Below are 20,109 nucleotides of genomic sequence, written 5' to 3' on the forward strand. Positions count from 1 at the left end.
TGCCGAAAGTCATGGTTTCCAGTCATCCATCTGGGGCTGAACCGAATTGTAACTTCAATGGAGGAGCTAAGGAGTGAAGTTTGAAGAGATTGGTATATATACATATGCATTGTATCACAAAATGTTCTTATCTCTCCATTTGAACTATTAAAGAAATTTAATTTACAAGATACCAAAATCGAATCCGTCAACAAACTATTACCATGTTTTTTTTCCGCTTACGACTCTTAAGTCGTAACTACTTAACCCAGTACAATCTACCAAAATTTCGATTGAAACTGAGCATTATTCATGTTTGCATGTCATCATAAAAAGTGGTCATACCAATGCTAAATACTGAGGGCGATGTGATTTAGAAGTCACTGACTTGTCTCCAAAAAATTGTATGGAACCTCCCCTTTGATATGCGTCATACAGGTAATATTTATGTTTGAATAGCCGCAATATTATTCCATTACTAAATTAAACATTTCTAAAGTGAAAAACGGTGTAAAACCTTCAAAATTAAACTGTATAACAAACGCGAATAGTCTCTCAAAGCCTAAAAGAGGCAAGTCGAGAAACTAGCTTTGCAAATGGACATCTAAGAAGTCGTCAATCAATCCCACGCTTTAGTACATTATCACACTTCTCTCGATCTTGCGGCTCTCCTAATGCTTCAAAAAATAAGTTCTGACAGAAGAATAAGTTTTTTCAAGCGAAGACAATCAAGCAACATCGTTCCATTAATTCATTTGATTGGCATGTCTCATTGAAAGCAAAATTATCTGGTCTTTCTAGGAAATTTTGAAAAAGGAAAGGAAAACTGCTTTTAATACCTACTTTAAAAAATAATAGAAATTGTACGTTTATATCAATGCATAAACGGGAAGGTCTGTAAAGTTAAGATTATTAGGACATGTATGGATAAGGATAATAGGTCGCGAAAATCGTGATTTGTGCAATCCAACTGGGTTTAAACGAGACGTAGGACGTCCTTAAATGGGGTTGGGAAGGACAATAAGGAAAAACTTCAAGAAAGCAGAAAAATTCTTGGAGGGAGTAAACAGTGAAGCATTGCAAAAGAGTAAGAAGAAGGAGGAGCGTGTTCAATTGTGATGACCTAAGGTAGATTGGTACTTCGATGCGTTGTCGGTAGTAGTATTTTGCATAGTTTTACCACAGATAGATAAAATTTTCAACTCTGATCTTAAATGGCAATGAATCGGATATTTGTCGGCATGAAAACACCTTTTTAATCACAAAATGACGCGAAAGACACCCACCAAAGCGAATTTCGACTCGTGTCAGAACCTGGTTATCGAAAGGAGACTACTTCTGAAAAAAAAAAGAGAGAAAAAAAAGAGGTGAGACACATCAAAGGTAAAAAGACAAATAAAACTTACCAGATTTCTTCGTGACAGTTTTCGCACTTGAGCTCTGGAAAATAATATCTTTGTATCGCCAAGTTGTCGTTACTATAGATGGGACAACTGGAGGAGGTGGGGCTGGAGGCGAAGTCATTGTTCTATATGTAGTTGTTGATACAGACGATGTATTCCATGGAATCGGTGGAATGTTCGTTGTTGCCTGTACAGCTGGTAAAACTGGCCGTTGTGGTACTGTTAAAATAAAGTAATTTAAGAAAACACCCCGGAAAAGACATATATGTAACTCATACAAATACTTTTAGAATCGATTTAAGTAAATTGTAAGAAATAAAAAAAGGAAGGATTTTAATCACTAAGTCGTTAATCGGGAATGTTAAAATTAAATCCTCTTGTGTAATACTTATCTTCATAACATTCCCTTGAAATTATTCTGACTACTAAGATTATTTGCAATACTTCAGGTTTCAATGATGTTAAGCTCAACAACAGCTGGATTTTTGGGAGATTAAATTTTGATCTCCGTGTGTCTAATCAATATATGAAAAGCTGATTGCTAAATTACCCCCCCCCCTTAGATTTTAGGAATTGATACCATTTAAATTGTCACTAATGATCAGTTAGGGTATTTGATAAACAGAACATCCTCAAGATTTAAGCTGTCTAAGATACAACAAAACCGGTTTGAATCGGTTATGATTTGCTTATTTTGAGTGAGAAAACTACGATGTATGTATATTTTTAATTAAATATTTAATATTTAGAGGTAGTTAGGGGTTAGGTATTCAAAATAATGCGGTCTGTGCGGCATGTTTTTCATAATTCTTTGTTTCCATAATTTTGTTTCTAAAGTATTATAGGTACTCCTGTACTAAACGGACTCTTTTATACACTGCAATGGAAACGAGTCGCGAAAAACCAATTTTTGACCGGATAATTCAAGACATTGCTATAGAGCAATACAATATATAGCGTGGTTTTTATTGCGAGTACGATATTTGAGCTGCTGTTTTTTGGGATTTAGGGGGGGTACCTAGGTTAGGTAGGCTAGGTTACGTAATAATAAATGCTATGATTTACCCCCCCCCCCCCCTAATGTGCAAATATATAGCCCAAATTTGTTTCTAAACTATTATGTATTCATCCTATTTTATTTTATTTCATTAACATTAACCAAACTACCACTATATAAGAGTCCGCTTTAGTACAGGAGTACCGTATTATATTACTATAAAGTTTAGGTATATTTCATTAGGGTTAACCTAGCTTCACTTCTTGAGGATGTTCTGTTTAACAGACAAGTACCTCAGATATTGTCACAGTCATTAGTATGTCCAGTAACACGTGGACTTATCTCAGGCAAGGAAGTATTTAAACAAAGAAAAATTAGGCACCAGTATCCTTGTCATCTGCTCATCATGCAGCTGAACCTTGCATTACCTGTTTGTTTTTCTATTAATGGAACTGAGATAAATAAGTAAGCGACTGTCAAGTTTCTTTTCGTGTACCTCTACTAAAATGTTTACTTTGATAAGACTGACCAAGTTTAAGGCAGAAGCATTGTGGCGTCAAGGAACTTCAAATAAACGATTAAAATAAACTTCCCTTGGCAATACTGTCCGCTTTTGCCCAAAAACACAACATCTTTGCAATTTAGAAATGCTCAGAGGATAAAATTTATTTTTTACTAGAATAAGAAATGTAACAATTTTTTTTAATGAAGGTAAAATGCAAAAAAAGATTTCAAGTTATCGTATATACGGGGGAATAAATCCATAAAATGAGTTTTGGCGAATATTATAATAGGCTGAAGTTATGAGTTAAGCATATTGGAATTTGGATTAAGTAACGTGGCAACTGTTTACCAATGATAAAAAATTAGCAATTTAAATGGTACTAGTATCATATACCGTCTACCACTCAAGTAGTGAAGCTATGTTAATCCTAACGAAACATACCTAAGTATGATAAAATATAATACTTTAGAAACAAATTTGGGCTATATATTTGCACTTTAGTGGGGGTAAAGTAAAGCGGGTCTGCATGCAAATGTGTTAGCTGCGATTATTCTGCATATTATGAAGTAAGAATTGTTTTCTGACTCCACACTGTCCAAATACTTTACCCCCCCCCTTAATGTGCAAATATATAGCCTAAATAATATGTTTCCCATCTATTCTGTCACTTGATTTTGTCTTGTCTCACGCTAAGCTGAAAGAAACCGGTTCTATAATGCGTTAATGGATGAATAACTTGAGTGGTCGGCGCTATATTATACAAATACCATTTTAATTTTCAGTATAGACTGCAAAATTACCCACTACACATTTTTTAGGGAGGGAGGGGCGGAGTGATAGGGGGTTGGAGGGCAAGAAAAATTATTTCAATTTCATTTTGTATGCATACATATTCCTTTTCAACTGAATTAATAAATAAAACTTAATTTTACTGCTGGCTCTGGATATAATTTATGTCACTGGATATAATTTACTATTGTGTAAATTTGTTTTGAACGACAAGCCTAAGCTTGAGAGAACGTATACATTTGAAATCAATATATAAAAAAAGGATCTAGAAAAAAACAAATTGACTTTTCAGAGAATTTTCAAGTCGCTTGTTGTAAACTCTCAGCTAACGCATCTCATAGCACATCGCCGTATTATTTCATTATGGATCAAAAGGAATCGGGTAACTCCCGGGCAATATAGCTTTTCAAAAAAAAAGTTTATTTTTAGGTACCCTATAAAAACGGTTCCATGTAACTGAGCCCCAATAAACACCGTTTAATTCAACTCCTATGCAAATCAACCCCAAGTTCAACTCACATAATGGGAGTTCGGTCAAGTATTTTCGAAAACCATACTGCCTTTCCATGGCGTACAAATAACAGTTCCAATAGGGATAAATGCTTTTATTGGATAAACTTTTAGTTTATCTGCTGATGACAATCACTGTGTATGTGATCGAAATACCCAGAGATTTCGTCAGTATTTTCACTGTCTAATAAAAGGATTTGTCACTATTTGAACTGTTATTTGTAAGGGAGTTGAGTTAAACTGAGGTTGAGATGTATAGGGTTGAATTGAACGAGATTGAGCTAAACGGGGACTGAGCTTAATGAGGGTTGAGTTGAACGAGGGTTGAGTTTTCACGGTTTGAGTTGAACGGGGTTGAGTTACTACACCCTAGAAAACGCGTCGTAAGTAAATGTAGGTAGAAGGCCCCGTAAAATGCCTATAGATCAGTGAAACAAGAGAAAATCAATCCAAATTTAACGCTAGGCCTAATAAATGAAAAGAAGTATTGCTACATTTACGCGACTTGTGAATAGTAGCCGTCTTATGTGAAACATAAGACGAACAAAATATTAAAATCAGTAATGAAAGTTTTCTATATTAAAAAAGCACATCTTACAAGATTAAAGTCATTGAAACAATATTTAATAGTCAGAAATTACAAATTTATTCTTTTAGTAATTCATTTTATTTTAAGTACTGTTTCTTCTTTTCTTTCTAAATATTCAGCAAAAATCGGATCCGCAATCTAGGTAATCTTGCCTATTACAAATACTTCAATTTTTTTTAAGGATGATTTCTTGTACTGAAGATACAATATTTTCTTTGAATTAGAGCAAGAAAATAAAAAACCATATAACTACGAGGCCATAAACATTTCTTTTTTCGTAAAAGCAAAATTACGGTATTAACAACTCATCTCAGCATCAAGAAGCCTGGCACCAACGCCACTTACATTTCACCCCTAAATTCCAGCTTAAGTACAAAAAAGACGATCATGCTCAAACAACTTTAAAATTTTACTCATGAATGTAACATCAAGCTAATGACTTATTTAGCATAAACCGTTTTACCAGAGTTCTGCAAAAACAACAAAAACAATGGAGTATATGAATTGACATCATTGGCAGGCAACTCTATGTGGAATAAACAAGCCAATATATAAGAATGCATAAATAAAAACCTTATTTGTGGATAAACACACATATACAAACAAAGCGAAAGACTCATGTTCAATTACATCATAAACACTCTGGATAAACTGAGCATTCAGGTGTTCAATATAAAGATAATCATTAACAAGAAATCAGCGAAAATCAAAGAATGAAGGATCGAAACTCAATAAAAACGAACTTCGATAAATAATAATAAGAAACAGTTTCCTTTTTTTCTATCGATTTTCGCATTTTAGCCTAAATTAGGGAAGCAAAATCATCAAAATCAGGTGCAAAACTCAAGATAATGGACTCGACCTCGTGGACATAGGAAAGTACAGGGGACACTAAAAAAGGAACAGCATATCCCGATGAACTAGATATTTTTCAAATTGTCTAGGGATAAATATGAACAAATCTCGGTAACGAGATGCTAAGTGCTACTCTTCATGAGGGAACGTTCGATTCCATTCTCTATATGTGTAAGTAGCGACTTTCCCCCACTCCATTGTTTATTTTCAAAACGCATTTTTGAATTTTCGGCTCCTATGGGCAAGAGTTTGTCCACCAAGTTGCGGCAGTTGTCAAAACTTTGATAATTGTCTTGTCCCTTTCGTTGACGCAACCTAACATCATCCCTTAAGAAAATTTTTCAGAACGCATTTTTAAGTTTCGGTTACTATGGACTTGCTTTTTTGTTCGTTTTAGGTTCCAACGTCGCTTTTAACTTCCGTTACCCTTCATCCATACTTCAACATATTTCTTACTAGATTATTTGTGAATCAGCTAGAAATGGCAATTTCTTCTCACTTGCCGGTTTTTTTGTTTTTTTTTATACGCGTTTTTTCGTTTTTTGTTATTATGGGCCGTGGTTCGTCCTTTACTAGGCTGCACGATAATGAAAGCCGTTTAGGCTAATGCCTAGCTGAAGACCATGTCCCTTGAGTTGTTTCACCAATTAGTTCCAGGTTCGGCTGCAATAAAATCTAAGAGAGGTGAGCCTGCAGGGAGGGAGAGGAAGCGTGATATAGAGGAAGAGCATTCCCTAGTGTGTCAGCCTTGATTGATTTAACACTGTTATAAGTTTGTAGAAGTAGCAGAAGCTGTAAAAATTGTCATTTGAATATATCGATATTAACATTTAAGACACAATTCCTACCAATTTTTTTTTCAAGCGGGGAAATTGGTCTATCAAATTAAGGCATGTCTATCATCAAATAAAATTATTATTCCAGTACACGGAAGATGTTAGGTTCACGTACATCATTAAAAAGATCAGCCATTATTACGAAGCATTATAATAAAACAATAGGCAGTTACATCTTCTTACAAAGAGTTATTTCAGCATCGTAACTATTAGCAAATGGGTTATTAACAGCTTTCATGTTAAAGAGTACGATGAGACTTCTTCTTACACGTTTACTGAAGATAATATTAAGAATAAGAGGCAACTAGGTCAAAAGTAGTCGACTAATTAGAAATAAAAGGGATGAAAATGACGGCTGAGGATATGACCATTGAACAATAATAATAAAAATAGATGCCCGGTGAGATTTGAAGAGACAAATTTCACTAGGAAAAGTTTTCTTCCTAAATACATCACAGCAGTGGAAATTGGCACTAGTGTCGACAAAAAAAGAAGCTCAACACCATCTAGCATTTTGCGACACTTGAAATTCTTTTTTTAAGTGTAATAATAAGAACAATTAATTTAATTTGTGTAGTTGGTAAACTTTGTGTAGTAATATGTGTCTGATCACAGTTCCTGACAGAAAAACGATTACAAAAGTTGGAAAAATACTAAGTGCCAAACACTAGATGGCGTTGATGGTTTTTTGCCAACACTAGCACCAGTTTCCACTCTTATAAGTTGCTCATGTCCTTTTCAGTGGACCCCAGTCCAAAAACCCACTAAAATCTAACCTAATAATGTCCACTATGCACCACCTACTGTCTGGACCAAATAAACTATGCTTAGTTTGGACTGAGAGGGTATAGACACCCTGGCTCACAAAATAGTCATATAAACGGTTGGGCACTACCACAGCCCACTACTGCTAATGATACAAAATTCAGTTTATTCTTCTTTTTTTGTCTTTCAGTGTAACGGAAGTCTTGATACGGGGACCATGTAAAAATACAAGTGATGGATGGATCCTCAGGAAGGTGCAGGTAATTTTTCGATTTGGCAAGTAATGAAACAAGCTTAAAGATGTAAAAAAAAGCATGTTCTGGCAGTTACTGAATGAAAATAAAAAATAGGATCAACCTGGCTTATAAAAACTCCCTTGGAAGATTATTATATATAATTAGATTCGGCGAGACTGTTCTAGACCGTAATCTATCTGAATTTAAAACAATTATTAGACTAATACCGTACTCTGTTTGATTTTATTGATCCAGTTCTGTCGAAGCACGGTGCCCCAATAAATAGTTTAAAGTAAAATACATAACCTATTTTATAATTATATTTTTAAATTGGGGGGGGGGGGGAATGTTGGCACTTAAAGGGCATAACCATGAGGATAGGTTTAGATAGCCCTACCGCACACATTGTCGTTAAGCAGGGCTGGCAATTTTCAAAAACTGGCCCATTTAGCGTCAGAAAAACACAGGAAAAAAGCGAAAAAAACAAAACGGTTTTATTAGTTCTTTGCCAAATCAAGAATCGTATGAAAACAGGCTGATATAAATGGATACGGTCGTTACTGGAAATGACCTGGGTAAAACATAGCTGCATAAAAGAACTCTGAAGAGCCATTATATGGCACACAAGTCTATTTTCAAAATATTTATTTTTACATTTTGGGGAACTGGACATTAAAACCTCTTTTCTCTCTCTCTCTCTCTCTCTCTCTCTCTCTCTCTCTCTCTCTCTCTCTATATATATATATATATATATATATATATATATATATATATATATATATATACATTAAATAGCGTTGAGTTAATTCGTGGAATTTTGAAGTAAGGAGTAACCATGAAGTAACTTAAAAGATTTGAAATTTGATGCTGTTAATGAAGGTTCCTGTTTAATTACAATAGGAAAAGATGAAAACATGTCCATGATTATATTGCAGTAAAAACTAAAATTGCGATTAACTTAAAAGTTTGTGTGTACCTTTCAGTTTTTCAGGGGCATCATCTTTACAGCAAACTTTGAAAACCACTTTCATATTATGAGTAGAACAGCGACCGCCAATTCTGCGATGTAAATCATCACGTGAGGAGGTGGCTAGAAAAAAATGTAATAAATGAATGTGTACGAGAAAAAGATTTGTAATCAAACAAGGATATTTATCACTTTTATCTCAACCTAATTTTTCAACGCAAGCAATTAATGAATAAGATTCAAATCTGGACCGATCTAGGCATTGGGAACAGGCATGCACGCAAAAAGAAAATATCTCGGGACAGGATTACAACCCAAAATCAAAACTAAAAAACAGACGAATTATATGGAATGTTTTACAAGACAATAGGAACATTTTTAAACAGTATCCAAATTTCATGAGGGGTCGAATATATGTGTTATGTGTCTGTCAGTCGGCCATAAACACATATGCACCAAAACTTAAAATCGACTGCAAAGAGAAGTCCAGCCCAGGGACGTACGCAGGGGGGGGGGCCTCCGGGCCCTGGCCCCCTCCGAAATATCACGATTTTTTTCATTTTCCCATAATTTTCTGATTTTTCTCACAGAATAATGGGTTTGAAAGATTTGGCCCCCCCCCGAAACAAATTCCTTGCGTACGTGCCTGGTGCAGCCTATTAATAAAAAAAAATCAAGGAAAAGCAACTCGAGTCATTATACATCAAAAAAGAAAAACAATTAACCACAAGAGCCATGAAAGCCAAAAACCATGGAAGCGTTATTGTTTTCGGGAATCTTCATCAACACTAATATATGTATGCATATTGAATATTGCAAATGACCTCAAGGGTGAACCCAAATCCCAACTAAGAATATTCAATTACTCAACGCCGTTTCTCACACTCCGGACAAAGTGAAGATTTTTCAACGGAAGATTAGCATATCGATTAGTTTTCTCTGTCTACTGCGAAAAAAAGGACATACATGACACTCTAAGGGTATGCCCTCCATCAGGCAACTCCCTTAAAATGGCAGTCTCTATTATTTGTTACATACAAAGAAACGAATAGGTCATAAACTGCATAGTTTGGCTATTATTATGAAATGAGAAACGATGAATCACTGTACGTGTGCAACTCTCATGAAAAAAAAGTAACGATGGAGCGCATGTTCCTGAGATGAAGCAAACAGACACTGAAAGAGGGTTTTTACTTGGAAATTTCCGTCTTATTTTTTTAATACCGTGCAGCTCTATTATACGAAGTTTAATGTAACAGTTTGCAGCCATATTCAAGTCCGAACGATTCCCAATGGTACATTAATGCTAGTGCTAGAGCAGCAATATTGTAGTCGATTTTGAGAAAATCTCATCAAATAGAATAACAAGGCGTCTAACAGGTAGCATTAGATGGTCACTTCTATATACTAACGACAGACGAAACCCGCCAGAAAGGGTATTTCAGGAGTTTTCATTGCGTTTACAACATTTATACTGTTGTTTTTGGGGTTTAGGGGGGGGGAAAGGTACATAGGTTAGGTTACGTATTTAATATATGCTATGCTTTATCCCCTCTCCCTAATGTGCAAATATATAGCCCAAATTTGTTTCTAAACTATTATATATTCATTCTATTTTGTTTTATTGCATTTGCATTAACCAAACTTGACTTTTTAGAAGTGACCATCTAATGCACCAGTACCACTGCTGCTTCCATTAGAAGTATTTTGACTGCTTTTAGGAAGTAGTAGTTGCATTCTGTCGATGTTCCTAGATATTTTGCACTCTTGTGAGGTCTCTGTCGCTACACTATTGTTTTGCAAAAGAAACTCGATTTTTTTTCCAGTTTAACGTTTATATCAAAGAGTTCGTGGTAAAGAACTGTGAATAAGTGACGACGCGGATCAGTAGTAACCGAAACTGTAAAAAACTGAATTTTGATACCAATAGATATACCAAAAGGATCGGCTTATTATACTGATTTGAAATATATAAGTTTAATTAAGTTTAGTGTTGCACATCAAAGGCTAAGAGCCAGAGAATATTTTCCTATTACTAACTAATCATTTTTTACTAACTAAATTTTAAATTACTAACTAACTAAATATTTACTAACTAATTAAGTTTAGCCTGATTTTTCAAAAATTATATTTGCCTGATTTTCCAAAAAGCAAAACAAACCCATTTTTTTTTTAATTTAATTTTTATATCCATTGCGAAGAACAATTAAATTATAACAGGTTTGGTTCAAAATTGAACACGACAAAGCACACAAACGAGAAGTTGTTTTTGTGGGGAATGGAGCGCAAATTCGGATGATTTCAAACGACTCCCCTCTTTCTCCGCAAGTGCATGACCACGTCAACTATATAGTATACGCTTCATTTTCACAGGGTGCATACTGCAATTGAGAGTCAAACATCATTTTATATCAACAATTTATCAAATATCAACACTAATGTATTTTGATAAAGCTGCCATTTTTTTTTTATATAGTTTTTTTTTTTATTAAGAGAAGGACGGCTCTTTACTTTCTTAGGAGAAGGGAAACACTATTCTCTATCCTCTTCCCTATGGATGTGGGTATGGGTTCAAGTCACAAAAATATACGCAATAGGCCTTTGTGTCCTGTGCCTGGACTCAGTTTGGCGAATCACCCCATGATATATTAAATCACAAAACAGTCATGGATTCAACTCTAGAAGTAGGTTAATTGGGCCTTTTCTGTCACTTGTTTTAATATGGTGGCGCAAGTAAGGTCAGTTTACTATTACAGAACTATTCAGGAGCGTAATTAGCTATGGGGCAGAGGGGCAACCGCCCATCCCAGACCTCGGTTTGCCCCCCAGAACCCAGTTCCACCCCAAGAAAATATTTCAAAATATATAAAATTCATTAAGTTTAATATTACCCACCAAAAGCTACGAGCCTAAAAAAATGTGCCTGATTTTCAAAAAAAGGGAGAAACACCCCTAAACAGGCAAACGATCTTTACAAAAATCATATGCATTCAGCGTATCAGATAGCCCTACTGTAGAGATTTCAAACTCCTATCTACAAAAATAAGGAATTTCGCTTTTTTCCCCCAGAAGAAGAAATATGCCGGATGCGAGCGTATGTTTTTATTTTATTTTTTTCAGGGGTGATTCGAATTAATGTCCTAGAAGCACGGGAGGCCGCTCATTCAAATGAAATTCAAAAGTTGTAGTGCCGTTTTTGGTGAATAAATAGACTGTGCCGCCGGAAAGTGGTGTTTCCTGCCATAATGCGGCACCAAACTAAGATTTTGCCAGAAAAGGGCCAAGTTGCCATCAATTGACAATTTTAAGATGGCCAATCAATTTATGAGTCTAAAAAAAATTATATATTGAGCTTCCCGGTTGCAGAGGAAGTAATACCACATGATGGCTTATTCGTTCCTGGAAAGTAACGTATGATAAATATAGACATGGTGATCTTGGTATATTTAACCTGAAATTGAAAAGATATACCCAAATCATCAAAATTCGGTTAAGACTTCTAGAACTTCCCCAGACTATACTTGCCCGAGCAGCATATGAAGATCTTCTCCTTCAGTGTAATAAAACATCATGGGCAGCACAAATCAAAAGGATATTAGATGAGAATGGATTTTCAAGTTCGTGGAAGAAGGGAAAAGGGCCAAAAGATCATGAAAAGTTCTTCAAGGAATTTAGTGCAAGACTTGAAGACCAAGAAGTGCAACTATGGCAAGCAGCTGTGGACAAATCTCCGAGTCTTACTTTGTATAGAGAAGTAAAAGAGAATTTTGGTCAGGAGTTTTATTTCAAGCTGGGATTGCCCATTAAATATCTGAGGATTTGGATTCAGATTCGAGCAAATTGTTTTCCAATTTATGCTAAGGTTGTAAGGAAAATGAGGGAAGGTCCGGAGGCCCGGAGTAGTTGCTTGGGATGTGGGGAAAATGATTATGGGTTGGGCCATTTCTTCCTCCGGCGTAAGCAACTCTCTCATTTGAGGGGATTAATTATCCAGGAGGGGGAAGATAGGCTGCTTTATGAGTTAATGAGGTCTAGGACTCCCCGTTATATTGTGGCAGTAGGAAATCTTGGAAATTTTGTATTGATGGGAAGGATGTCAAATGAAGTGTAATTTTTCTTTAGTATTTGCCTTTTTGTATATAGCTTTAATTGGCTTTTAAATACAGATTATTATTATTATTATCATACAGACATTTATCTTGATACTTGATTTAACTAAGTTGATTCACTTGATTTTTCAGGAAATTATGTTTACTTACATATAATTATGCATAAGTAATTATTGTATAGGGGGGGGGGAATCACCTTCCTAAAAGAACGGATTTCAATTCGCAAGTTGTCAAACTCTTCTTGAGCCTCCACATACATACAGAAAAAGAGTGTGTGCGTGTGGAGGGGGGGGGTAGGAATTTATCTCTCTTTTCCCTTCATTTAGGCTAAGCCTGAATAAGAGTGCTGTGGGGTGATACCTCCGTTCTTGTTACAGAAAAATCTTTCTGACATTCATTTTAAAGCTTGATTTAACTAAACAGATTTGCTTCATATCTAATTAAGTTATATTCAGTGAATTATAAGTACGCATCAGCTATTATGAAGGAGGGCCGGATGTGTAAGTGGGGGATGGGTAAGTGCCCCATTGAGTGCATTTTAATGGCCAAAGTTCCGAACACTCATTAAACCTTTAGATAAAAGCAGAATGAGTTTTGGCCCAGGGGTTTGGTTTAGAAATTGTTATTTAATCCTTCTTAATTCCTGCGCATATTTTGGATACATACCTTTATCACTTCTGGGGGAGGGGTAATAGTGACCTCCGTGGGGAGGATATTTTTCTATCTAGAATAGAACATTACATTTACATGCCTACCGGCTCAGAGGTAAAAAAGGCGAGGCTGAGTACTCTAACCCCCGCCAGGATTTTTTGGAGGACGGGGGATGGGGTGGGGTGGCAACTGCTACCAGGGACTTTGTTTTCCGGGGAGAATTTTCCTACAGGATGGGGGGGGGTGTCTGTGGAGATTTCTGGAATTCCTTTTGGAATTCATATACGTAATTATTATTATTTGTCTTACTGTTTCTTTGGTTCCTCGATTTCCATTTAAGGGGAATTTCCAAATTCTAATTTGGGGGGAGGAAGAGTATAGTTCGTGGGGAATTTTCAGCGGGAGAGTATTGTCCAGAGTGAGCTCTCTGTGGAGAGGGGAGAAGATTTCTGTGGGAGGAATTTCCCAAGGGGGCATTTTCCGGGGAAATTTTCCACGGAACGGGAGAGGGGGGATTTTCTTGTATGATTCGAAAAATGATCAGGAATTGAATGAAAATTTCTTTCAACTAAAAATAAAGAACAACACTAACACTTAAATAAAGAACCAACGAACAGAGATTCTGTGGCATATGAAAGGGACTGTCCCCTCCTTAATCCCTCGCTCTTTACGCTAAACTTTTTACTACTTTGAAAAATCTCCTTATTCCAATTCAATGACCCTTGTGTTTTATTTTTCAATTGATTACGTGCATCTTTAGGAACGAATGTGCCACCGCGCGTCATTGGGAATTCTAAAACTGGGAGACTCGTTAACTGATTTTTCGATAATTTCAAATTGATTGGCTATCTCAAAATTTTCGCTCAGTAACTTTATGGTCCTCTTTGCGCCAAAATTACTGTCAAATTTTGACATCAATTTCGTCATGAAATGTTCTGAAATATGAAATATGCTGAATTTCAAGGTGTAATTTTTCATCACAATCAATCCCCTTTTTAGGGGTGTTTTCTTCCTTTCTTTTTGAAAACCAGGGAATTTTATTAAGCTCGTGACTTTGGTCGGTAACTCCGAATTTAATGAATTCTACATATTAAAAATTTCCATAAAAAGGAAATTACTTTGATGTATATATTATTATCCAAAGTCATTTTTTTTTTGTGATTTCGCTTACTATTCGCACGAGTCGTCCTTACTTAACTTCATTACCACAAATTGGTTGATACTGCTACCTAATTACAAAACATGTTCCTCTTCAATTGTTTTCCTTTTCTTTTGAACGGAACAGTACAAGAATAAATACACAGTGTTTGGTGTATGGTTTTATAATTGTTTTATTGCCACAAAAGGAATTATAAGAACTGGGTATTACGAACTTTCAGTAGAATTCTTATTAAAACTTAAAACGTAAAATTCTGATGATCATAAGGAATGTATAGGCCTACTAAAGATAAGAGACAAACTAGCTGCCGAACGCTAAAAAAAAGTGGAAACTTACTAAGTCTGAGTCTCAGACTACATATGTAAAATCCTTGCTTAAGGTACCCACTGTATTAAGCCACACAATTGTTACCGAGAAGTTGCTGACTTTCGAAAATTTCAGACAGCAGGGGGCACATGCCATACGTGGAACGGGCCACGGAAGTTTACCATGAGTAGAACACTTTTGAATAGGATGACAGAACTCAGCCAAGCGTGAAGGAACTGCGCCACGTGTGGTAGAATTGAGCCACGAGAAGTGGTGCTTCAAGATATACACTAGGTGGCGGTAAGTACGTGGCCCCTCGGACTGGGATTTACTGACATTACCAATTATATAAGTAAACGTTCAGTAGAAACAAATATCTAGACTGAACACAAACAAGACTTGCATTTGCACCAATATTCACTATTATTTATCAGAAGGAAATTACAAGAGCGGATCCAGGATTTTTGTTCGGAGAGGGTTTTACTAATTAACGACTCGGTTTTCGACTAATTTTACTGATTTTTACTAAGGTTTTACTAATTTTCGATTCGGTCAAAAATTTCGGGGGGGGGGGGGTTCAAACCAGGTACCCCCACCCCCGGGATACGGCCTTGGGAAATTACGTACTCAAAGAAGAAGAGATGCGAGTACATTTTACAAAAAAATGAACGGTTTAACAATGAGTGCTTACAACATTCAAATTTCTTAACAGAAAAAAACAACAGATTTTAAAGAAACATCCACAAGCACCAGCCAAAGCGATTATGATCGAATCTTCAAAAAAATCCATACGAGAGAATACAATCCATCTAGGTCACGAAGAAGGAATGCAAAAACTGCACCTTTCTTACGAACTGTCCTTACACGAAGCTGGCTTAACATCATACAATGAAGTGCAGTGTCATGTACAATATTATTTTCAGCACAGACAAGCGTTTAATATTTAAATGGAGATGATTTCTATACAAACCGACTTTTTGCGTCTGAAGGCCAAAGCGGGTTATTTGAATATAGAAAAAAACTTCATCAACATCAAGAGTCCATAGGCCATGGCCGTTTTGCAAACCTCCCAAAACGTAATATATTCTCAGATTAACAATAATGCTTTAGGAACTTGTTTTCAATTGAATATTTGGCTTAGTGAATAATAAGAAATTTGAGCAAAAAATAGGAAAAAAATAATATTAACAATGAAAATAACGATCCTGAACACAAGCGAAGGTGGAGAGGGGGAGACACTGAACCCGATTTTATAAATTTACTTTGGAAACTAAAATTCAGGTAAAACACGCTGATCAAAATAGAAGGTAAAAGATTCACATCACTATCGTAAGCACAACATTAAAACTCGACGAAGAAAAGAAGAAGACGGCACTTGTATCTTATAGCCATCACACTCAAGTTCTGTCGAAAACTGAAGGTTGGTTAATACTAATGAAATAAAACAAATATGATGAAAAATGACTACTTTATAAACAAAATTATGAAAGCTACAACAAAGAATTATGGAAGGGGGGCCGCCCAGACCGCATAGTACTTAATACGTAACCTAAAATAACCTAAAATATCAATTAAATATTCAATGAAGATATAGACCAGACCGCATTATATTAAATACGTAACCTAAACTAACCTAACCAAAATACCAACTAAATATTTAATTAATATACAGCTACAAGGTAGTTTCCCACCAAGCCGAAGCTAATATTATCTGGTATAGAGACTATGAAAACCGGTTAGTGTCTCATGTTCATGATACAAAATTTTGAGTGTGGTGGCTATAAGACAAAAGTACCAAGAAGACTATATATGTTGTATAAACCTAAACTGGTTTAACATTTTAACGCTTTAACCAAAGCTTTTAAATTTACTGAAACCAAGCAAATTTTCAAATTACGCTTCAATATTAAAACCCAAGTTATGTCAAACTCGGAAATATTTTCTTTTTCTTCTTAGTAAGTCAAAAAGGCAATTTTTAAGTATTCATTAACAAGATTCATCACCGAAAGATATGTCTCCTTTTTTTACCTAAAGAGTAGGTCTACTATATTTATTGCATTAACTCTTTACAACTTATCTATGATCAAGGCCGTATCCGGGGGAAGGGGGTTTGACCCCCCCCCCCTAGTTCGACTCGTAAAAACGTAACAAAAAATGAATAATAACATTTTTTTTTATGTATTTTTAAGTTTCTTTTTGTTACCCCCCCCCCCCCCAAAAAAAAGGATCTTGGATACTGCCCTGTATATAACCATTAGAATAAACATGAACTCATCCTGAAAAGCAGCGGTGTAATTTGTCATGGGGCAGGGGGCAATTGCCCCTAGACCCCAAGTTCCCCCAAGCTGAAATTCAGTTTCTTCGAAAATCTTGTCAAAACTAAGATAAGCCTGAATAATTCAAGCATCCACAGATACGGGTCAGTTTTCTTTAGTATGTTCTTACCTTTGTGGTACTATATTGCTCATTTTTTTAGTTTTTACTGACATTTTCACTTGGTTTAGGAAGATTGGCTCCAACTTTGCCTCTCCCCCCTCCAAGGAGTTTGATGAAATTATGACACTGCTGAAAATTTGATGTTTTTTTGGGTACTTGCGCATTATATGGGCATTTCTAAAAAGTCAAGTTTGGTTAATGCTAATGAAATAAAATAGGATGAATATATTATAATAGTTTATAAACAAATTTGGGCTGTATATTTGCACATTAGGGGGGGGGTAAAGCATAGCATATATTAAATATGTAACCTAACCTAGGTACCTCCCTCCCCTAAACCCCAAAAAATATCAGTTTAAATATCGTATACGCAATGAAAACCACGCTATGCATTCCATTAGTTTATAGCGGTGTCTTGAATTAACCCGTCAAAAACGGGTTTTCGTGACTGGTTTCCTTGTAACTGCCCGTATAATGCCGAAGTACCGTTTTTTTGTTTTAAATACGAATTGTTCACTCACAGACAATCATGAGAGGCTTTTGGTATGCCAATAGGAAACAATTGCTGATTTGAATCCCCCCCCCAAGATTGGACCCTTGCACGCCTACAAAGATGGCCGAAAATACAGTCAGGACCATAACCGACAATAACAAGAAAATATTACAACATACCGTACAATACTAAAAGAAGAATGAATCACATTTTCCACCGGTTTTTAAGACACCCCCAGAGGCCAAACTCCCATAATATTATTTTTCAGCCATTCTGCACTTGAGACAGCAAAGTAAGCTAAAGGCTAGCCTAAAGCCAATTCTTCTATCTTGAATTACGATATTAGATACCGAAAGTAGGATCAGAACTATTTATCGCCCAAACATCAAGTAACTGGTTTCATCTTTTTCGGAAGCATTCCTTCTCAAAACAAATAGTGATTTAAAGCATGTTTAGCATATAAATAGGCAGGGAATCAGTGGCGTCAATTCACGAAAATTCAGGAGAGAGAAGGGGGGGGGGGTGTCATTTCTTCAATTAATCATTGAATATACCAAAGACATTTTTCAATGAAAAACTCCAAAAAAGGAATTTTTAGAATCTAGGAGACGGTACAAAAAAAATATAAAAGAATAAAAACAAAACTACAGTTTTGGGTACTTACATGTTATCCCGACCACACTCAATAAGTTTGATCTACTAAAAACCGGTTTTTCTATGTGCTGTCTCAGATAATAAGCTTGGCCTAAGTCAAATAAGCTACTATGCAGGTATATTTTAATTAAATATTTAATATGTAGAGTTGATTAGGTTAGGTATTTAATATAATGCGTTCTGGGCAGCCTGCTTTCCATAATTCTCTTCTGTAGTTTCCATAATTTTCTTACTAAAGTATTATATTTTCAACATATTTAGATATAATTTCATTGTGATTAACCTAACTTCACTTGTTGAGTGTTTTCGGAATAACACGTAAGTATCCAGTTTTATTTTGTTTGAGGTAGTGAACGTTAAATATTCATCACTAACCAACTCTACGTGTCCAGTGGAAGCACTTCAGGTACAAAAATATCTTTATTCAGAGTTACACTGGAAACGGAGGGGAGTCCAGGCCAAACCCCAAACATCGCTGATGGCGTCAATTTGCCCACTGACGCCATCATCATACAATTTGCCCATACAATTGCCATCTCATACAATTTGCTATTTTGACGAGTCTCTTAAACATCACCGACCCTCCGAAATTCCTTCCCTTAAACAATACCTGCGAACGTGCTGACTTAGTTTAGTTCACTATACGGCCCTCCAAACCAAAAAGGCGTATCAAAAAGAAAACTTTGGTTACGAATATTTTAACTGTCATCTATCAAAATTACCAAAATATGTCTCATTTTCAGCAAGTTTAAGGTTTAAGTTCCTTCTGAAGTATACGATTTTACGACAAGCCTACAACGGGAAATTTCAGCGAATGGACGAGATTCTTATATCATTTGATTCGTTAATTTCAGATCCATCCAATCATCGAACCAAAATTGCGATATTGCTAACATTTTTTCTTAGAGACTAATGTAAAACTCCCCAAAAACAGAATCTGATTTCTAGACACTTATACAAAGAGGACAAAAATAAATAAATAAAATGGTCATTTGGGTCCTCTAGGAACCCGGAGTGCAGGGTTGTCAAAACCGTGCTCTTTCTTCAACAATTCCGAGACGTTAGTCATTTTCATCTATTGTCTTTTTTTTCTAATCTAATTTAGCTATTTTTTGGGATTTTTTCTCAAATAAATTTTCCACAAAATTAATACAACCATTGCCTAAACAGCAGCAAATCGACATTGTCAGGTTGTAGAACCCACCTAACTTCCTACCGGGAAGCAGAGAATTCGTTAAGATTATTTGAAAAGCAGATGGGCCAGCACTAAAACGGGCCAAATTCAGGAAACTCACTTGCGAGACACAGGCAAAGCTCCCAAAGGGCGTGACGAAAATTGAATCCCTTACTTCGGGCAAAATGTTGTTAATGGGTGGCTATAATCAGAATTTTCAGAACTATCTCGGTCAATACAAGGGTTCAAACTTCATTGATGAATTCACGCACAATCTTAAGAGGAGATTAAGCTATGTTCAGGCCAAGGCCAGATCCAGGAGGGGGGGGGGGGGTTGAATTCCCTCTCCCCGATGTCCGACTCGTAAAAACGTAATAAAAAGTATATAAACAAAATTTTTGATGAGTTTTTTAAAAAAAATTTGTAACCCCACCCCAACAAAATCCCAGATATGGCCCCGGTTCAGGCTCATTGAAGAAACCTGAAATTAGTCTGATTTGATCCTCACACCATCAGGCAGGATTAGTTCTAAGGCGGAAGCCAAGGGAGGTAGCTGTCGAGCCTCTGTGAACATTTTCAGCTAAGGTCCTGCTTTAAAATTTTCTTATAAAAAGTGTAAGCCCCTGAAAAACCCTAAATTGAAGAAATCTAAACTAACCATTGCGGACCTCATTGTAATATATAAACGGTGATGTG

The 20,109-nt window shown here is 35.9% G+C and overlaps 1 protein-coding gene across 3 annotated transcripts in view; it reads right to left on the reverse strand.

Annotated features, from left to right (window-relative positions):
- Ephrin (ephrin) overlaps positions 1 to 20,109 on the reverse strand; it is a 303,854-nt gene that overhangs the window by 26,041 nt on the left and 257,704 nt on the right. For all 3 annotated transcript variants that reach the window (XM_089095085.1, XM_089095092.1, XM_089095081.1), the window contains 2 exons: positions 8,441 to 8,554; positions 1,386 to 1,601 (listed from right to left, as the gene is read on the reverse strand). In XM_089095085.1, the coding sequence (XP_088951211.1) occupies positions 1,386 to 1,601; positions 8,441 to 8,554 (330 nt within the window). The remainder of the gene's footprint in view (positions 1 to 1,385; positions 1,602 to 8,440; positions 8,555 to 20,109) is intronic.

This window comes from Artemia sp. Qi Xiang Cuo, chromosome 1 (assembly GCF_049724085.1).
Source record: "Artemia sp. Qi Xiang Cuo chromosome 1, ASM4972408v1, whole genome shotgun sequence".
In the NCBI taxonomy this organism is placed as follows: domain Eukaryota; kingdom Metazoa; phylum Arthropoda; class Branchiopoda; order Anostraca; family Artemiidae; genus Artemia; species Artemia sp. Qi Xiang Cuo.